The sequence below is a fragment of the Giraffa tippelskirchi genome, chromosome 4 (genome assembly GCF_054371585.1).
Source record: "Giraffa tippelskirchi isolate mGirTip1 chromosome 4, T2T-mGirTip1v1.2.pri, whole genome shotgun sequence".
Classification (NCBI taxonomy): domain Eukaryota; kingdom Metazoa; phylum Chordata; class Mammalia; order Artiodactyla; family Giraffidae; genus Giraffa; species Giraffa tippelskirchi.
This window is the reverse complement of record NC_137278.1, coordinates 161,788,117-161,807,147: the sequence shown is the minus strand read 5'-3', so window position 1 is coordinate 161,807,147 and position 19,031 is coordinate 161,788,117. Positions and strand designations below refer to the sequence as shown.

General features: G+C 40.8%; 1 protein-coding gene across 1 annotated transcript in view; it reads right to left on the bottom strand.

The window, feature by feature from the left end:
- The window catches only part of SLC17A8 (solute carrier family 17 member 8), a 47,842-nt gene continuing 28,811 nt past the window's right edge, over positions 1-19,031 (bottom strand). The window contains exons 7-13 of the mRNA XM_081595411.1: positions 14,499-14,585; positions 13,472-13,611; positions 13,190-13,339; positions 12,097-12,229; positions 7,415-7,525; positions 2,063-2,190; positions 1-753 (exon numbers count right to left, since the gene is read on the bottom strand). Of these exons, the coding sequence (XP_081451537.1) occupies positions 409-753; positions 2,063-2,190; positions 7,415-7,525; positions 12,097-12,229; positions 13,190-13,339; positions 13,472-13,611; positions 14,499-14,585 (1,094 nt within the window). The 3' untranslated portion in view covers positions 1-408. The remainder of the gene's footprint in view (positions 754-2,062; positions 2,191-7,414; positions 7,526-12,096; positions 12,230-13,189; positions 13,340-13,471; positions 13,612-14,498; positions 14,586-19,031) is intronic.

Sequence of the window (19,031 nt, the reverse complement as noted above, 5' to 3'; positions counted from 1 at the left end):
GCCTTTAAAAGCACTGGCCTTTATTAGGAATAGGAAACCCACCTCTGCATGGCTGCTCTCAGAAAGGTAGTAGCAGCTATTTTTTTCTCTCCTCCAGGCCAAATATTCCCATTTCCTTCCATTTTTCTTTGAAAAACATGGCATTTTGTCTCTTATTCTTCCAATCATTCCTTCCTGAATAGTTCATTCTTTGAGAGAAGAATCAACTGCCAATCAAAAAGCTTATAGCCATACATTTTATGAACTTAGAGAAAGTTGTTTCCCCACTGCTGAGTAAATCTCTCCCTGCTCCCCCACATGCAATGTCCCTAGAGCTAACCCCCTGGCAAGCCAGCCTATGGAGAATACAATGGGTACGGATACTTTCTGGTTCTAAAGTGAGGAGGAGCCGGAAGTGCCCCTTAGACATTAGGATGTATCTGAGAAGTTTTCCCCTTCATTCTGGTAGGATGTCAGCTCTTCCTCGTTGAGGGTCACTCCTCTCTGTCCCCTCCATTCTTTCCTCTGGACTTCACAATTCTGGGTGGTGGCTCCATAGGACATCTTCTTTCTGGGACTTGCAAAACTCTCATGGTTGAGTTCTGTCTCCTCAGCTAATTCATCCTGGTCAATGATTCCACACTTCTCCTCAGAAAGGTTCTCAGGGTCTGCCCACTCCTGTTTCTCCCCAGAAGCAAAGATCCCATAGAAGATGACACCACTGTAGTGCACCAAGGCAGCTATGAGGAACACATTCTGCCACTCCTCACGGGTCTGAACAAGGAAACAGTACCAATTAATATTTTAACCAAAAACAGAAATTAACAGTATCTTCTGGAGTCCTCCACTGGGACAAAAGCACTTAGTCACCCCAAAGAAATGCTGTGCTTCTTGGGAAGACATGTGACAGATGCATGCCCAGGACCCAGATGGAATTTGAGTGTTTAAAAAAATCAAAGACTACAGTGAATATGCATTTTTTTTAATTTAGAAAAATACTTTATAAAATAAACATCCTGTAAGATCCTTGCTGCACCATTTCACAGCTCTCCTAAATATACAAATGAGGTTAAATTAAATTTGCTTTAGGAACCCACCATTGTAAATATCAGAGGTCTCCTTCTTGTTTGCTTTGGATACATGACAATTTGAGTCACAAAAATGCTCAGTTTGAACTGCCAGTAGCTTATGTATAATCATATTTTCTGTGAAAATATATTGTATAAAAAATAATGGGAATTTGTGTTGAAAGATTTAATAACAGAATTAATAATCATGTTACCAATCCTATCATCTCATGAACAGAGAGACAGTATGGATCCTCTGCCCATAAACTCACCAGAGCCCACCTTTCTTTTCTATCAAAAGATAAGAAATGTTATCCCACACTTTCTTCTCTAAGAAACTGGGAGAACTTCTGAAGTTATATTTGTAATAGGCAATCCAACAACAAAGAAATAGTTGGGTAAAAATGCCATGGTATCAAACAATGTTTATTTGCAGAAGGCAGCATATCTAAAATTCTTTCAAAGATAGAGATGAAGAAACCATGTGGCCTGTGGCTGAATTCTGGATGGATCTGGGATCCTCCTGTACTACCCACCTTAGTCTAAATACACAAACGCTCAGTAACCACCTGCTGCCACACCTGTGTAGGTTCTTAGGAAGGGTCATTAATGTCTTGCTTGTTTTCTTCATAATAAGGAAGTATAACTGCACTAATATTTTCATGCTGGAGCATGCTAAGCAATAACTGGAAATGGCTATAAAGTCTAATCACTTGGAATTATAAAACAACCTTGGGTAATTTATTTATCCTGAGTTGATTGCCTCAGTTTCTTTTTTGTGTCTTTATTTCTCAGTTTAAAAAACATAGAACCAAACATCAGTCAGTCCTGCTGCCATCAATAAATGATAATTTTTTAAAAGAAGAAGAAAAATTAAAAAAAAAAAAAAGAAGCTCAAGTGACTCAGCCAAGTCAAGGACATACACATTTAGACAGGCTGGGATAGGGCCTTGAGGCTTTGTGCAGTATTTCAGTCCTCTCAGACTGTGTCCCACAACCCCAAAGGAGACCATTACCTTGTGCTTGGTCAGTGCGCCCACAATAAGGGGACAGACCATTCCAGAGAGGGTTCCCACTCCATTTGAGATTCCCATGAGAATGCTGGCATAGCGAGGGGCAATATCCAAGTGGTTGACATTGAAACCTACAGTGAAACCAAACATCTCGAAATCAGACTCAGGAACAGAATTCCAAATACATTTTGGAAAATATTTAGCTTTCCCCAACTCTCATCAATCTCTTTCCTCTACTAATGGATACCTTTACCAAAAGGGCTGGCTTGAGGATTGTCAGGCTGCATCTGCTCATAGCAGAAAACCACGCTGTGATTGATTAGTAATGGCTACAATGGGTTCTTCATGGGGAGAATTATGGTACCTCTACCTTCTAGGCTTGAAACCCCAAAATAATGGTGTTTGGGGCAATACTGAAAATCACAGCCTGGATCACATTTATTCAGAGTAAGCAATCACATTGTTGTTGTTTAGTCCCTAAGTCACATTCGACTCTTTTGCAACCCATGGACTGTAGCCCTCCAGGCTTCTCTGACCATGGGGTTTCCCAGGCAAGAATACTGGAGTGGGTTGCCATTTCCTTATCCAGGGGATCTTCCCGACCCTGCACTGCAGGCAGATTCTTTACCATTTAGCCACCAGGAAACCACCTGAGGTAAGCCCACACAATCACATACAGCATGATTAAAACTAAATCTTCTTTCTTAATATCCTCCTTCCTAGCTCTCAGCTCACTCCCAAAAGGCCACCACAGGTAGGTCTGCCTTAGTACCACATGGCATATTATACAGGGCTCTTTTTGGATAAGAAAGATTTATACAAACATTGGCAGGATCCTCTGTAATTCACAAAACACTTCCACAAACATACTTGATTTGGAATTTGTAAATCTGGATTCGAATCTTATTCTTATCTCTTAAACAATTCATCTTTAGGACTTTGTTTCCTCATCTCTATTTTGAGGGTCATATTACTCCTTAACTCATAAAGATGCTGTGAGATGAGACTTAGGGGAAATATGTACGCGAGAGCTCTTGGCAAACAGCTGAGCTCTAGTAACTATCACGGTGCCAATATCAGCATTGCTGCTGATGCTGCCACTGGAAAACACACCCATCTCTCTGGGGTCTTTTATGAATAGGTAATGCTGCAAGGAGTGGTAAAATAAAAAAATCACCAGTACCTCACTCTTCATCTGTTTTTCAGGAGAAAAGGATGAGTGGAATGAAGGAAGTGGGAAGGCAGGGGAAGGACAAGGCTTTGAAAGAGGAGGCATCAGGCACTGGGAACCAATTCTGCCAGTGTAGCCCAGGGTTGCATTTTAGAGTCAGACCTTGGATCTGGCTGTTTAATTGAGATGCAAACCTGGACAAATGATTTAATCTTTCTGAACATCAGCTTCTTCATCTATAAACTGGGATAATCATTCTTATAAAACTGTTGTAAGAATTAAGATAAATAATATATGTCAATTACATAGGTACAAAAAGGTGAAAGCCAACATACAGGTTCTTTACAGTACAACATCCATCTACCCTGTTTACTTTCCTGAGCTGGCAAAGTGTCTGGCGCATAGTAGGTACTCAATATATAACTGTTTAATTACCAACTTGAACTCTGAAATTACAGCAGGGGGTTATAGGTTTTATTTACTCATATTTTTATTTTCCCTTGTCTTGCTTTTTAATTCTCTATTTTGTGCAAAGAACTAAAAATAGAATTAAAAAAAAATTCTTTTCCTAATCCAGCCTATTGGCTGCTTGTTTTATTTCCTACCTCTGTTCAGAGAGAATTTTAAGAAAACCTTTCTGGAATAAACATACCTTCTCTTTCAGATCAAAGTGGCAGAAAATCAGAATATAAAACAGCTGCAAGATTAATTAATCTTACTGTTGATTTGAAAGTGATAAACATTTTATTAGAAAAGAACCCAGAGATAAGAAGCAATTAACATGATTGGCGAGTATTATATTCTGATACAAAGCCTAGACATCTGCATTCAGCTAAGGATAATATGAGAAAAGCCATTTAGGTTTCTAGCTACACAATCCTGGGGTTTGGGGAAAACATCATTGAGAAACTGAGATACTAAGAGGTTTTTTTTTTGAAGCAGACAGACAAAGCAAGTTACACACAAGTTGTGAGAGTCTGTCTTCTCTACACAGGACATCTTCTAAAGCAGATATCACCCATTCCTTGTATCTTTCTAATCTCACCTGTGTCAGCTCTCCTGTTTATAGTCAGTTCCTAAACTGAGCGAGTCTCCCTTGGCATCCCTATTAACTCCTTATAAAGTTGACATACAGCAGATCCTAAGAAATCATCCTCCCCATAACCATAGTCCCTCCTGTAGTCTCATTGTTGGATCAGATAAACCTTTATTCCAATCCTAATCACTTAATTTACCTGAGTAAGTTAAGTCACCTCTCCAAGCCTCAATGTCCTCACTAGTAAAATGAACATAGCAATACCCTTCTCATCAGGCTGCTACAGGGATTAAATGAGTTCATACCTTAAAAGTGACCAGCACAATGTAAATGCTGAAAAAAAAAAATTTCTCTCCGTCTGATTGTCACTTAAACTGGCAATCTGGGGACAATATGAGCCTGAATATTTCAATATATCTGTGGACAGGATATGAATCTCTTTTGCATTACAGGGCTATCAAAAGATGTCCCTTAACATCCTGCTGGGAACAATTCATGACTGCTCTATCTTTGCTACCTCAGTGTGGACTATTGATCAGTGGCGTCAACTTCACTGGGGAGCCTGCTCGAAATGCAGGATCTCAGGCTCCACTCTACACTGGCTAAATCAGAATCTGGATTTTTGCAAGATCCATTAAATTTTGAGAAGTATTGAGCTAGATTGAATAATAATTGAACAACTGTACAACTCAACTGTAGTGAGTAATTTTTAATTGTCCTATGCATCTGGTACTGGGACTAAGATCTTCAAAAGCTTTATTTCCACTAGAATGTAAACTTTATAAGGACAGAAACTTTTCTTTTTTTCACTGCAGTATCTGCTGTGCCAAGAACAGTGTCTGACTCTTGAGAAGTGTGAGGGAATGAAAGAATGACCTCAGTTCATTGCAATCTCCCAACAGCCCTATGAAGTTGCCATTATATCTCTCCAGTCTTTAGATAAGGAAACTGAGGCTGAGGGTTTAAATAACTCAGCATTTTTTTTTGCCTTCTGTAAATAGTAAGTACTAAAGAGGGGCCTTACACCCAGGTCTTTGCATCCCTAAACCCAAGTTGTTAGCTTCAAGCTACTTTAAGTGCAAACATTTTTTTTTTCCAATTTAACTATTCATCAGCTCTATTTATAGTTGACCCTTGAAAAAGTGGGTTAGAGCTGCGTGGGTCTAGTTACAGGCAGATTTGTTTCTCAGTAGTAAATACTACAGTATTACAGGAGCTCCAGGAGACATGGGTTCAATCCCTGAGTCAGAAAGATCTCTAGGAGAAGGAAATAGCAATCTGCTCCAGTATTCTTGTTTGGAAAATTCCATGGATGGAGGAGCTTGGTGGGCTACAGTTTACAGGGTTGCAAAAAGTCAGATACAACTGAGCAACTAAGCATGCAAGCACGCATGCACAGGATGTGTGGTTGATTGAATCCTCAGATGCAAAATCGAGGATACAACAAAACCCAGGATGCAGAAGAATACTTTATACAGGAGGACTTCCCTCATAGCTCAGTTGGTAAAGAATCCACCTGCAATGCAGGAAACCCTGGTTCGATTCCTGGGTTGGGAAGCTCCACTGGAGAAGGGATGGGCTACCCACTCCAGTATTTTAGGCTTCCCTTGTGGTTCAGCTGGTAAAGAATCCACCTGCAATGCAGGAAACCCTGGTTCGATTCCTGGGTTGGGAAGATTCCCTGGAGAAGGGAAAGGCTACCCACTCTGGTATAATCAGATTTTTGACTATGTGGGGTGGGGGATCAGCACCCATAACCCCCTCATCATTCAAGAGTCAGCTGTATTTTGATAAGACCAAGGCCCTGTTTTAAGAGTAGTTTTGACCAGAGGTTAGGTGCTTTTCTGTTCTAGGATGTTATCACCCTGTTTGATCTTTAAGACAGCCCAGAATCATGGAAAGAGCTCAGGCATGAAGACCAGGCAGGACTACACCTTAGTTCTTCCTTTGTCCCCAGCTGTGTAACAATAGGAAAGTCCTCATTTTCCTGAGCTTTAAATTATTCCTCAGTAAAATAATGGTAATATCATTTGCTTCACAATGTTGTCAGAGATGCAATACATGTCAAGTGTTCCATTAAATGACAATTTTTAGTATTACAATCTTTTTTAAAGATAGGAAAAAAAAATCCCTAAGTTTTACTTTTTCACCCAGTTTTGCACAGGGAACTTCCGAAGTCTGTAAGTCAGGATATGCTAGCACTGTTACCTCTCATACAGTAGCTGGTTTCTGCTCCTATAAAATGGGGAGACTGAAGGCCCTAGGGTAGTTGTGACAATTGCAGGGATTAATACACAGAGTGGGCTGTGAACAGCCCCCAGCACAGAGTTTGTTCCTGATCAATGTTAGCTCACATCATCATTACTATTCTTCTTATGTCTTGCTGGCTTAGCAAGTCACATCACCTCTCTGGACCTGCATGTCCTTGTTTGGAAAATGAAAGCCATGGAGAAGACAGAAAACTAAAGAATTCCATCCTTAAAACTTTCTGATTCTACGTGTGTGTATGCATGCACTCAGTCATGTCCAACTCTTTGCAACTCATGGACTGTAGCCCACCAGGCTCCTCTGTCCTTGCAATTCTCCAGGCAAGAATACCAGAGTAGGTTGTCATTTCCTCCTCCAGGTGATCCCCACAACCCAGGGACTGAATTCACATTCCTGGCACCTTCTGCATTGGCACACAGATTCTTTACCACTAGAGCCACCTGGGAAGCCCTTCTGATTCTATAACTTTATGTCAAATGACTACATCATTTGATTGTGAGTTAATGTTAGCAGTTCTCCTATAGGAAGTGAGAATCAAAAAAGTCACAAGAGCCTCTGTTAGGTCGGGTGTCCTGGGGCTAAAGTATGAAGGTGCCATTTTGCCCAACAACATGCATTCTGCCCATGCCCCAGAGGGCACCTGCATGTTGTCTTTCCCAAGATGCAGAAAGTAGCGATAATTCCAGCTTGGCTAGGCTCCTAAGCCCAGTTCTCAGTGATATTCAAAATAATCCCCACTAGACGAAAATCTCTAGCCAGCGGCCCTGATCCTTGGGAATGGCCTGGCTGCCAAAGGTAGATGCTAAATATCCTTTCCTTCCTTTCTCCCAAGTCTTGCTGAATCTATGGAAAAGATTTGGAAACCCAAAGGACACTTTACCTGAAATAGCAAAACCACTAAATCCTACAGCAAGCACCAGAAAGGAGATAGCCATCCCTTTGGTATGGGAAAAGCCAACCACGAGGAGCAAGGTTGCCTCCATGCCAAAACCTGTGAATGGAAACAGCAGGGGAAAATGTCATTTTCATGTCAGTCAGCCCAAGTTCATGAATTTATCAAAAAGAATCTATTTTCACGGACCCAAGCTTTTAGTACACATATTCTGGCACAATATTTATAATCTTATAGGGATATTTCTTGACTACATGACTTTGCTAATATTATCCAGGTGTTCTGTGAGCTTTCCAACAATTTCCTGGTGTGCCTTGAACACTGAATAGTCCCAGGAGGTACAATGATGCCCATCGGATGAGGAATGTTTATTATCAGTTGTTCATGGGTAGTTCCCCCTGCCATTTCTAAGACCGTCAGTGATTCTCCATTGATTACACAAGTGATGGTCTCTCACAGAAAATGAAACAAAAATAAAATTTAAAAATAAAATAGTATTATTATTGCCAAAAGTGATTAGAAAGCAGTAGTGAATATCTGAAATAAAAAGCAAAGCCTCACCACCTGTAAAGCATAAGGGAAAATTCTTCCTTTTCAGAAGTTTGCCAAACTTTCAGGCCTCTTTATACTGCCATGAGATATTTGCACATAAAATGCAGTGGGACAGAAATACTTTCTGCTCTTTTCATTCAAAATAAGTGAATCCAGCACAATAAAAAAGGATAAGGAAATGATGAAGATCCTTCTCACCAACACACAAAAACACACACATGTTCAGTTGATAGTAGATAGAAGGATGATATAAGTACTGTTTCCAGGGACAGGAAGTACCCTGGGAGGTAGAAGACAGTGAAATGATGCTTCAACCTAGAGACCATCTGCTGATTCCAGAATCGTGATTCTACATGATTGTTCTTTGAGTTACCTCAAAGATAACAGGCCCAAATCAAGTCTTTGTCCCCTATATTCACTCCAAAACAGACAAAAATCCACCACCACCCTCTTTCTTCTTCTCTCAGTTAATCTATCTGCCTGTGTTTAGAACCCAGACTTAATCAGACAGGCCTACTGGTTTCAGATTCCATCTCAAAATCACTAATGGTGTGATCTTGGATGAACACTTCATATCTTAGATTCCTCATTCCTCCCTGCCAAAAGCTCATAATACAACCTTGGAGCATTGGAAGATTAAATGAAATTGGGTATATAAGGTGTTGAGCATGATCGCCGGCCATGGGCATGGCTCAACAAATGGTAATCGAATGTTCAAAGCAGAAATCTCAGAATCAACTTGGACTTTTTTCTCTTCTTCAGTTTTCAGATAAGAACCCATGATGTTGGCCTTAGAATATCTGCTTTTCCTTCCCCTACCATTGTCTTAGTTCTGGACTCCACTACCTCTCACCCAGACAACTTCAAAAACCTCTTTATTGGTCTTCCCATCTCTTTTTCCTCTGATCCATTCTCTGGATCATAATTTTTCTAAATTACAAATCTGATCAGTTGCTCCTTTACTTAAAACACTTGTCAGTGGTTCCATAATATAAGTACAGTGTCTATAATAAATTCCTCCTGCTGTCCCAGTTTCATTTTCTGTCACTGTCACCCCCTTGCTCACCATCCGAAGCCCATGGAAAGCCCTCTACTGTTGCACACGTCTCTCCACCATTTCCTGATCAGAACACTGTTTTGTGCCCGTACTGTATTTCCACAGACTGTTCCTTCACCTGCAGTACTCTTCTCCTATCACTTACTTCTCTTTTCTGGAGAAATCTTCCTATTCTTTAAAGTCCAGTTCAAATATTGCTTTACTTAGGAAGCTGACAACCCTGCCACTCACCACCAGTGAAGCGGACATCTCCTTTTTACTCATTTCATAGAACTTTTCAGCATTGCTCTGTAGTTTTTCATTTGTGTTTCTGCCTTCCCCAACAAAACTGTGATATTATCCAGGGAAGGTACCATGGATATAGTACAGAGCCTGGCAAGTATGTAGTGGGAACTTGATAATTAATGCAAAGGAAAGAAAAGAAAATCAAGATTAAGTTGAAATACAAGCCAAGGAACTTTTTTGTAAACCTTAATATGTTGCTTACCTTTCTGAATCCATTCTTCAAAACTATTATAGAAATAGGGCAAGCATCAATGATTGTTTTAGATGGTCATCTAAAGAGAATCAGTGACATTATTGGCACAGAGGTGCTTTTTAAACTGTGAGCTTCACAGACTCACTGATATAGAGAATAAATCAGTGCTTGCCAGTGGGAGGATGGAGAGAGGAAGGGGTAGTAAAGGGGGAGGGGAGTGGGAGGTACAAACTACTGGGTGTAAGACAGGCTCAAGGATGTATTATACAACACAAAGAATATAGCCACTATTTTGTAACAATTCTAAATGGAACGAAAGCTTCAAAAACTGTATTTAAAAGTTTTAAATTTTGATTAATCAATATTTTTTTTAAACTGTGGACTTTATACCATTACTGTGCATCCATGTCCCATAACCTCATGGCAAATAGATGGGGAAATAATGGAAACAGTGACAGACTTTATTTCCTAAGGCTCCAAAATCACTGCATATGGTAACTGCAGCCATGGAATTAAAAGATGCTTGCTCCTTGGAAGAAAAGCTATGACAAACTTAGACAGCATATTAAAAAGCAGAGACATTATTTTGCTGACAAAGGACTGTCTAGCCTAAGCTATGATTTTTCCAGTAGTCATGTATGGATGTGAAAGTTGGATCGTAAAGAAAGCTAAGTACCAAAGAACTGTTGCTTTTGAACTGTGATGCTGGAGTCCCTTGGACAGCAAGGAGATCAAGTCAGTCAATCCTAAAGGAAATCAGTCCTGAATATTCATTGGAAGGACTGATGCTGAAGCTGAAGCTCCAATTCTCTGGCCACCTGATGCGAAGAACTGACTCCTTAGAAAAGACCCTGACGCTAGGAAAGATTGAAGGCAGGCGGAGAAGGGGACGACAGAGGATGAGATGGTTGGATGGCATCACCGACTCAATGGAAATGAGTTTGAGCAAGCTCCGGGAGTTGGTGATGGACAGGGAAGACTGGAGTGCTGCAGTCCATGGGGTCGCAGAGTTAGACACACCTGAGCAACTGTAATGAACCGTGCATCCATGCTCAGTCGCTTCAGTCATGTCCGACTCTTTGTGACCCCATGGACAGCACCCCACACCCAGGCTCCTTTGTCCATGGGATTATCCCAGCAAGAATACTGGAGTGGGTTCCACTTCTTCTTCCGGGGGATCTTCCTGACCCAGGGATCAAACCCATGTCTTTTGCATCTCCAGCACTGGCAGGTTATTTTTCCCTATATATAATTTAAATTGTTGAAACAAAATTAATAACAAGTAGTAATGGTATAAGGGCTTCCCACGTGGCTCAGTGGTAAAGAATTCCCCTGCTGATGCAGGAGAAGTGGGTTCAATCCTCGAGTCAGGAAGATCCCCTGGAGAAGGAAATGGCAACCCGCTCTAGTATTCTTGCCTGGAAGATTCCATGGACAGAGGAGCCTGGCAGGCTATAGTCTAGGGAGTGGCAAAGAGTTGGACATGACTGAGCACACACACACACACACACACACACCCCATTGTATACTAACTATTTGTGTTTTGGAACTGGCCTGTCTTACACAACAAGGCACATGGCTCAAACTTCCCTTATCTTAACACTATCAAAAAAGCAGAACCAGAAAGTTAATTCCCCCAAAAGAATTAGAATAAAGACATTGTGCGAAGAAAACCTATAAATGATACATTGATTCATCGATAAGAAAAAAAAAGATTTTTGCCAAATAGTAGACTTTCAAAGAAAGAAAAATCATTTAAGAGCATAAGTGACTCCTATCTACAGTGAAAATGCTAGGACTGTATGTTTCAGGAGCTGAAGGATAAAATTTAAACTTTATGGGTGAGATAGGAGGTTTCTCCTACAAACTCCGCTGCACGCCCTCTCCCACCCCAGACTGTCACAGAGGCGTTAGCTCTGCGGCGTAGAAAACAAAGATGCCAAGAAGCCAAAGGTGCAAACAGCTCCCATCTCATGATAAAGCTGCCTCAGCAAATATCAAGAGATCCTAGGAAGTGAAACTATTCCAAGCTGACAAGAGAAACAGAACTAGAATTGAAAGGTCTGAGAAATTTTTTCATTTCATATTAAAACAACCTGAGGCAACCAATTCAGCCAGACTACGATTTATTTTACCTCAGTCACACTTTCCATCTTCTATGTTGTTGTTCAGACACTCAGTCATGTCTGACTCTTTGAGACCCCATGAACAGCAGCACATCAGGCTTCCCTGTCATATCTTTTTAAAAAATATCTCTTTTTTGGCCACATGACCAAAAAAGTGCCCCACATCTTAGTGCCCCAACCAGGGATTAAACCCAGGCCCTTGCCAGTGAGAGCACAGAGTTCTAACCACTGGAGCACCAAGGAATTCTCAAATTGTCCTATCTCAGGTTGCACAAGTATAGGCTGAATGACCACTAGGCAGGGATGTGATGGACACTCAAGTATCAACTAGGGGATGGACTTAGGGACCTTTAAGATCCTTCTCAGTGCTTGGATATAACCTTAAAAATATGGTTTGCAATTCAGTTTCATCTCATTCTATAAAAGCTGCTTAAGCCACCTATGAAATCCACAGTACCTCCACAGTTCATGATTTTTCTGACAGCAGTTGTGGTCAAAATTTCTCTGCTTCTTAAATAATCAGCCAATTGTCCTCCAATAGGCACAATGATCGTCATAACCATGTGTGGGACTGCTGACAAGAGACCCACCTGGAATGAAAACAGTGAGTTGTTTTTAGCTACTTCCGAGAGATGTACTTCTTTAACACCCTCACCATCTCCACTGAACCCCTCACCCTCACCACCAAATTTAACCATCTAATTATATGAGACCAAGACAGGACTGAATTTTGTAATGAATAAACAACGAATGAGTGAACAACTTTAAGAATAGACCTACTCGTCTCCTCTATCAGATAGGAAGCTCCTTAAGATGGGTAGGTCTATTCTTAAAATTGTTCACAGAGGCTCCAGTACCCAGTGGGTGTTTAACTACCTGGCACATGGCAGTTAGACTCTTGGCACAGAGTGAGTGCTCCCTGATAGCAGCCGCTAGTGGTTGTGCTGGCTCTTCCGTAGTCACTTCTGACAGTACCTGTAGCTATGCAGATATCTACCTCTACTAGGCCGCTGTTCTTTATCCTGTGGGAAGGAGACTTAATACTTTTAGGATGACAGCTTATGTTTTATCATCCACACTCTTCCTACCTGAAACACAGGCAACCTAATAGCAATGGTTGGGTACGTTGAAAAAGGTTCTTTCTAAACCATAAAGTACTGGTCATTAGTGCTGTGACTGTGATCTGCAAAATGAGCTTTAAGGTTCTTACTGCTCCTCCCTGAATAATTTATAGGGAAAAAAAAAAAACCTCGCACCCTTAAATCTTTTGATCCTTGCCTAATATGCAGTTCTTGAGTCAGCTTCAGAAACACTTTGAGATTGGGGAAAACATAAATCTTTAAAAGCAGCTTAATACAGCTCTGATCCTTACTAAGAAGAAATTAAATAGCTATGTATATTGTGCATATAATGCATAACTTGTCTGACCTCCAGGGTATTAGGTGTCACAGAACTGTTATGAATTTTGATCAGTAATGTAATTATTTTATCAAGCAAAAACTTTCGCAGTAGAAGCAAGAGATTTAAAGTTCAAGAATCTGTATGTTTACCTTACTTATTGCAAATCCAAAGACCTCTTCAAAGTAAGCAGGCTGACTTATTAACAGCAAATAAAATGTCCAGCTTCTGCAAAAATTGGCCACAATGATTGCATACACTGGCAATGACGTGAAAAATCTTTTCCATGGTGTATTAAATTTCTAGAAAGTGAAAATACCGTGAGATTTTTAGTGAATATACTGACAGATTGTTTTTCTTATGAGGCTAACACAATCACTGAAAGAAATACTCATAAAAAAGAGGCAAGTCTTCATCTCTCCCTCTCTACTTACACTGAGACTAACCAAGTTGGCTCCTTCTCCTATACTTGTCTCTATATAGGTCCTCTCCTCCTGGGATATTGTTGGGTGAGCTGCTGGACACTCATAGGCCTGCAACAGCCAAAACATGTACCAAATAATCCCCAAAATACCTGCAGTTGAAAAACAAAAGGCTTGATGATATCGTATCATTTTCTTCCATCTCTCAATTTGTCAACTTTAAAAGTATTCTCAAAAGGAATTATATTCAGCTAGGAGAAAGCATTTGGTTGATTTTTCCTGTCATTATTTTATTAACTGGTATTTAAAGAAAGATTGGGAGAAGGCAATGGCACCTCACTCCAGTACTCTTGCCTGGAAAATCCCATGGACAGAGGAGCCTGGTAGGCTGCAGTCCATGGGGTCGCTAAGAGTCGGACACGACTGAGCGACTTCACTTTCACTTTTCACTTTCATGCATCGGAGAAGAAAATGGCAACCCACTCCAGTGTTCTTGCCTGGAGAATCCCAGGGATGGTGGAGCCTGGTGGGCTGCTGTCTACAGGGTCGCACAGAGTCGGACACGACTGAAGCGACTTAGCAGCAGCAGCAGCAGCAGCAAAGAAAGATTATGTTCTGCTCATTAAGAAATTCAACTTTTATATACACATTAAATGAATCGTTAGACAAGTATTTCATTTATGTGATCAATTTGTCTTAGTAATCCCTATTTTCATACAGTAAACTCTTAAGCCAACACCATTACATAGTCAAATGCCATATCTATCAATTACCTATGTGTGTGTGTGTGTTCAGTCACTTCAGTCCTGTCCAACTCTTTGTGACCCTATGGATTGTAGCCCACCAGGATCCTCTGTCCATGGGATTCTCCAGGCAAGAATATTGAAGTGGGTTGCCATTCCCTTCTGCAGAGGATCTTCCCGACCCAGGGATCACACCTGCATTTCCTGCATCTCCTGCATTGGCAGGAGATTCTTCACCACTGAGCCACCTGGGAAGCCCAGTTACCCATGGGAACTCATGAAATCAAATCACTCACCATAAATATAAAAGACAGAGGCCCATCCAATGTACTGGACCAACACCCCGGCCAGTGGCATGGCAATCACTGCTCCTGCATAGGAACCTAGGACAAGAAAAGTTGAAGGAAACTTACCAGTCATCAGGCAAGCCCACCCAACCCATTTAGAGTTCAGCAGTCAACCTGAAGACCAATCACACTGAATGGGAGTTAGGATGCCTCTGTGCAGAGTAGCTGGCCAACTCCCACTGTGCCTAAAAACAGGCCTCCAGGAAAGAAAGTTCTCAGGATACCCTTTAACTTCATCCAGACTCCATGGAAGGATTAGACAGAGATGGCTCAGGCACCTCGATTTAGAATTACAAGAAAATGGAATGAGAAAAATGTGACAGAACTCTGAAAAATTCAACCAGGCACAATATTGGGTGCTGAAGACAGAAAGCGAAGGAACAGGGACTTCCCTGGTGGTCCGGTGGTTAAGACTCCATGCTTCCATTGCAGGGGGCATGGGTTCGATCCCGGGTCAGGAAATTAACATCCCACATGCTCGGGGTACAGCCAATAAGTAAATAAATAGCCAGAACATTAAAAAGAAAGAAAGTGAAGGCATTTATGTATCTATCTCTCAGAGTTGGTTCACAATTCAGAAGGATTATCACCTAGGTCTTTATTTAAAAAAATTTGTTTTCTCCCAGTTTTATTGAGATATAATTATATTGATATATAATTCACCTAGGTCTTTAAATGAGGAACTTCAAACTATGAAAGGATCATGCTTCTTAGCATCTCAATTTTTTTTTAATACCAGAAAACTGTTAAACTTCAGGATGGCAGGATGACCAGGATAGCTACTATCTTCATCCGCCTCCTAAATGGGTACATTTTTAAGTTTCTTACTTTGAAATACCTAACCTTGTAAATACTTACCTGTGTGTTGATGTTTATCTTGTCTAGACAAGATAACAAGGGCTAGAGGCAGTGACCTCACCTCCACTATCTCCTGCAGCTCTATGATATCTGGTGGAGAGACACAAGCCCTGCAAACTCCCAATAAATATTAACTGAATCAAAAAAATTACCATATGAAATTCCCTCTGGGTATGAGTGGGAAAAATTCTTGCAAAAAAAATTTCTGCTCAAGTGAGCAGCAAAAGGAAATGCTGTATCCCATAACCCAGTGCTAAGGAAAATCTTCAGGAAACGGGACCTTGGAGAGCTTCCAGACAAAGAAATTAAATCCCATCTTTCCAAGTTGGGCCCAGCTGGCTATGAAAGGCCTGACTTGGAATCCCGGATCTGAACATCAGGACCCCTGAGGAAGTCTCTCAATTCCTCCAAATCATTTTCTTCAGATGGAAGTGAAATCTCTGTCTTACCAGGTTGTTTTGAGGAGCAAATAAGTTATTATATGAAGGTGCTCTAATTAAGTGTTACATAAACACCAACTACCGTAGTGGTTATCACGTCTGCTTTACACACAGAAGGTCCTGGGTTCGAGTGCCAATGGAACCAAGCCAAGAGGGCTGCTTTTTAGAGCTTCCCAGGTGGCGCTACTAGTAAAAGAATCTGCCTGTAATGCAAGAGACCTGGGTTTGATCCCTGGATCAGGAAGATCCCTTGGAGAAGGAAATGTCAACCACTCCTGTATGCTTGCCTGGAGAACCCCATAGACAGAGGAGCCTGGTGAGTTACAGTCCATGGGGTCACAAAGAGTTGGACACGACTGAAAAACTAACACTTTCACTTTCAAACACCAACTGGGCTTCCCTGGTGACTCAGATGGTAAAGAATCAGCCTGCAGTGTGGGAGACCTGGGTTCGATCCCTGGGTCAGGAAGATCCCCTGGAGAAAGGAATGGCAGTCCACTCCAGTATTCTTGCCTGGAGAATTCCATGGATAGAGGAGCCTGGTGGGCTACAGTCGATGGGGTTGCAAAGAGTCAGACACGATTGAGGGACTAACACTTTCACTTTCAAACATCAACTATTAATGCTGCTATTGTGTACAGAATGATAGAGCACTTTTAATTTTTTTAACCTCAGACTTCCTTAGACCGATAAGGCAAAGGTTCCAGGACATATCATCTATAAAGATGAGCTACAGATCTGATTCCTCTGTGGGTGTAGAGAAGGTGGTCTCCTTTCCTGGAGCAAATACCCTGGGAGTGGGAGGTGGGAGCTCCAGTTTAGATGATGCAAATGGGGAGGGTCAGGGGATAACCATCTATTAACATAAGACGCATTGAATGCTTTCTGTGTGATTTCTAGTATTGTGCCAAGTACTCTGGACCCCTGATTTTATTTAACCTTCTTTTCAACCTGGTAACATTGGTACTGGTGTCATCTCCATTTTACAAGAATGCTTGGGATGGGAGGTAAATTTCCTGAGGTTGCATGGGTGTGAGTGACCAGAATCTAGGTCTGCAGGAATCCAAAGCTTTTAACCTTAACTGTTTAATAATTCAGTCCTGCTTCTTCCATTCAACAATAGCCAATAATTCCTCATAGCAAGAAGCATTCTTCCATTGAGGAAATTTTATAGCCTGAAATTGTCCTGTCCTGTCTTTTAGACAAATGTTCCTCATCCTTCCAAATGTGGCTGAATGTGATCTCCTATCACATCCATAGGTCCTGAGCATACCTCAGTAGGGCTCTCCACCCATATTGTCCTAACTGCACCTTGATCCCTCTGTGTGGTCACCACAGAGGAAGAGGAGGGTGCTTATTGAATGACACAGAGAGGAATAGCTGCACTGGGGATGAGAGAGTCCCCAGTTCTGTCCTCACTGTCCATGAGAATTTATGTCTTTCTTTCCCCTCCCTGAGCATCAGTCTCCTCTACTATAAAACAGTGGAGCTGTGGTACATATACACAATGGAATATTACTCAGCCATTAAAAAGAATACATTCAAATCAGTTCTAATGAGGTGGATGAAACTGGAGCCTATTATACAGAGTGAAAGTAAGCCAGAAAGAAAAACACCAATACAGTATACTAACACATATATATGGTATTTAGTCAATCGGTAAAGATAACCCTGTATGCGAGACATCAAAAGAGACACAGATAAATAGAACAGTATTATGGACTCTATGGGAGAGGGCAAGGGCGGATGATATGGGAGAATGGCATTGAAGTATGTAAATTATCATATGTGAAATGAATTGCCAGTCCAGGTTCGATGCATGATATAGGGTGCTCGGGGCTGGTGCACCGGGATGACCTGGAGGGATGGGATGGGGAGGCAGGTGGGAGAGAGGTTCTGGAAGGGGAAATCATGTACACCCATGGTGGATTCGTGTCAATGTATGGCAAAACAAATACAATATTGTAAAGTTAAAAAATAGATAAATAAACTAATTAAAAAAAATAAATTTACATCAAAATTTTAAAAAATAAATAAATAAAGTTAATAAATTTAAGAAAAGAAAAAGAATTCAGATTTGCGGCTATCAGAGGCAGGGGTGGGTAGAGGGGAAATCATATGAAGGCAATCAAAAAGTACAAATTGCCAGGTATAAGTAAGTACTAGGGGTGTGTCATACAACATAATAAAGATAACTAACACTGATGTATGTTGTAAATGAAAGTTGGTAAGACAGTAAATCCTAAGAGTTCTCATCACAAGGAAAAAAGATTTTTTGCCTATTTCTTTGATGTTGTATCCATGTGAGATGATGACATTCACTAAACCTATTGTGACAAATATTTCATGATGTATGTAAGTCAAATCATTACATTGAACACCTGAAATGTAAACAGTGCTGTATGTCTCTTCCATCTCAATAAAACTAGGGGAAAACAAAACCAAAAAGCTATGTCTTTGAATAAAGCCAATTTTATTTCTTAAAAAATTAAAATTAATTAAAAAAATAAAACAATGAATGTGACTAGATGTTTTCCAAAGACTCTTCCAACCTGTTTAAGTGTAAGAATACTTTATTCCTAAGCCTGGGTTTACTTCTAATGACATTTTTGCTGTGCTCTTCTTTGAAACCAAGGCCACACCTTAGCTGGGAAATGCAATAAAGCCTGTAACCTTGATCAGGTAACTTTCCTTGAGAGTCAAATCATTTCTTAAATTAGCCATTTTAGGGCTATAAAAACACTAAGAATGGGGAGTGGCTGCTAGTTGTTCTTGTTTGCTGGCAAATCAAAATAAAAGGCCTTATAAGTAAATCATCTGAAGAAAATAGGTCAAGGTCAGCTGGGGCAGAATCTTACGTTCTTCTAGAGTTGGTATAAGATCAGTAGGGGAGGTGGAGTTGATCTTGAACTGCAGGAGGACAAAAATGGTTCCTAAGGATGGGGGAGACTAAAGATGTAAAGGCATCTCAGCTATGCGTGCATTTCCAAATGAGACACAAAATAGGCACATGGGTGAATGTTTCACACCAAATTCCCTGGGATCCTTTATTATGACTATTGCTGCTACTACTACTGCTGCTGCTGTTGCTAGCACTACTACTACTTGTGCAGGTAAAGAAGAGAAAGTGAAAGTGTTAGTCACTCAATTGTGTTCAACTCTTTGTGACCCCATGAACCGTAGC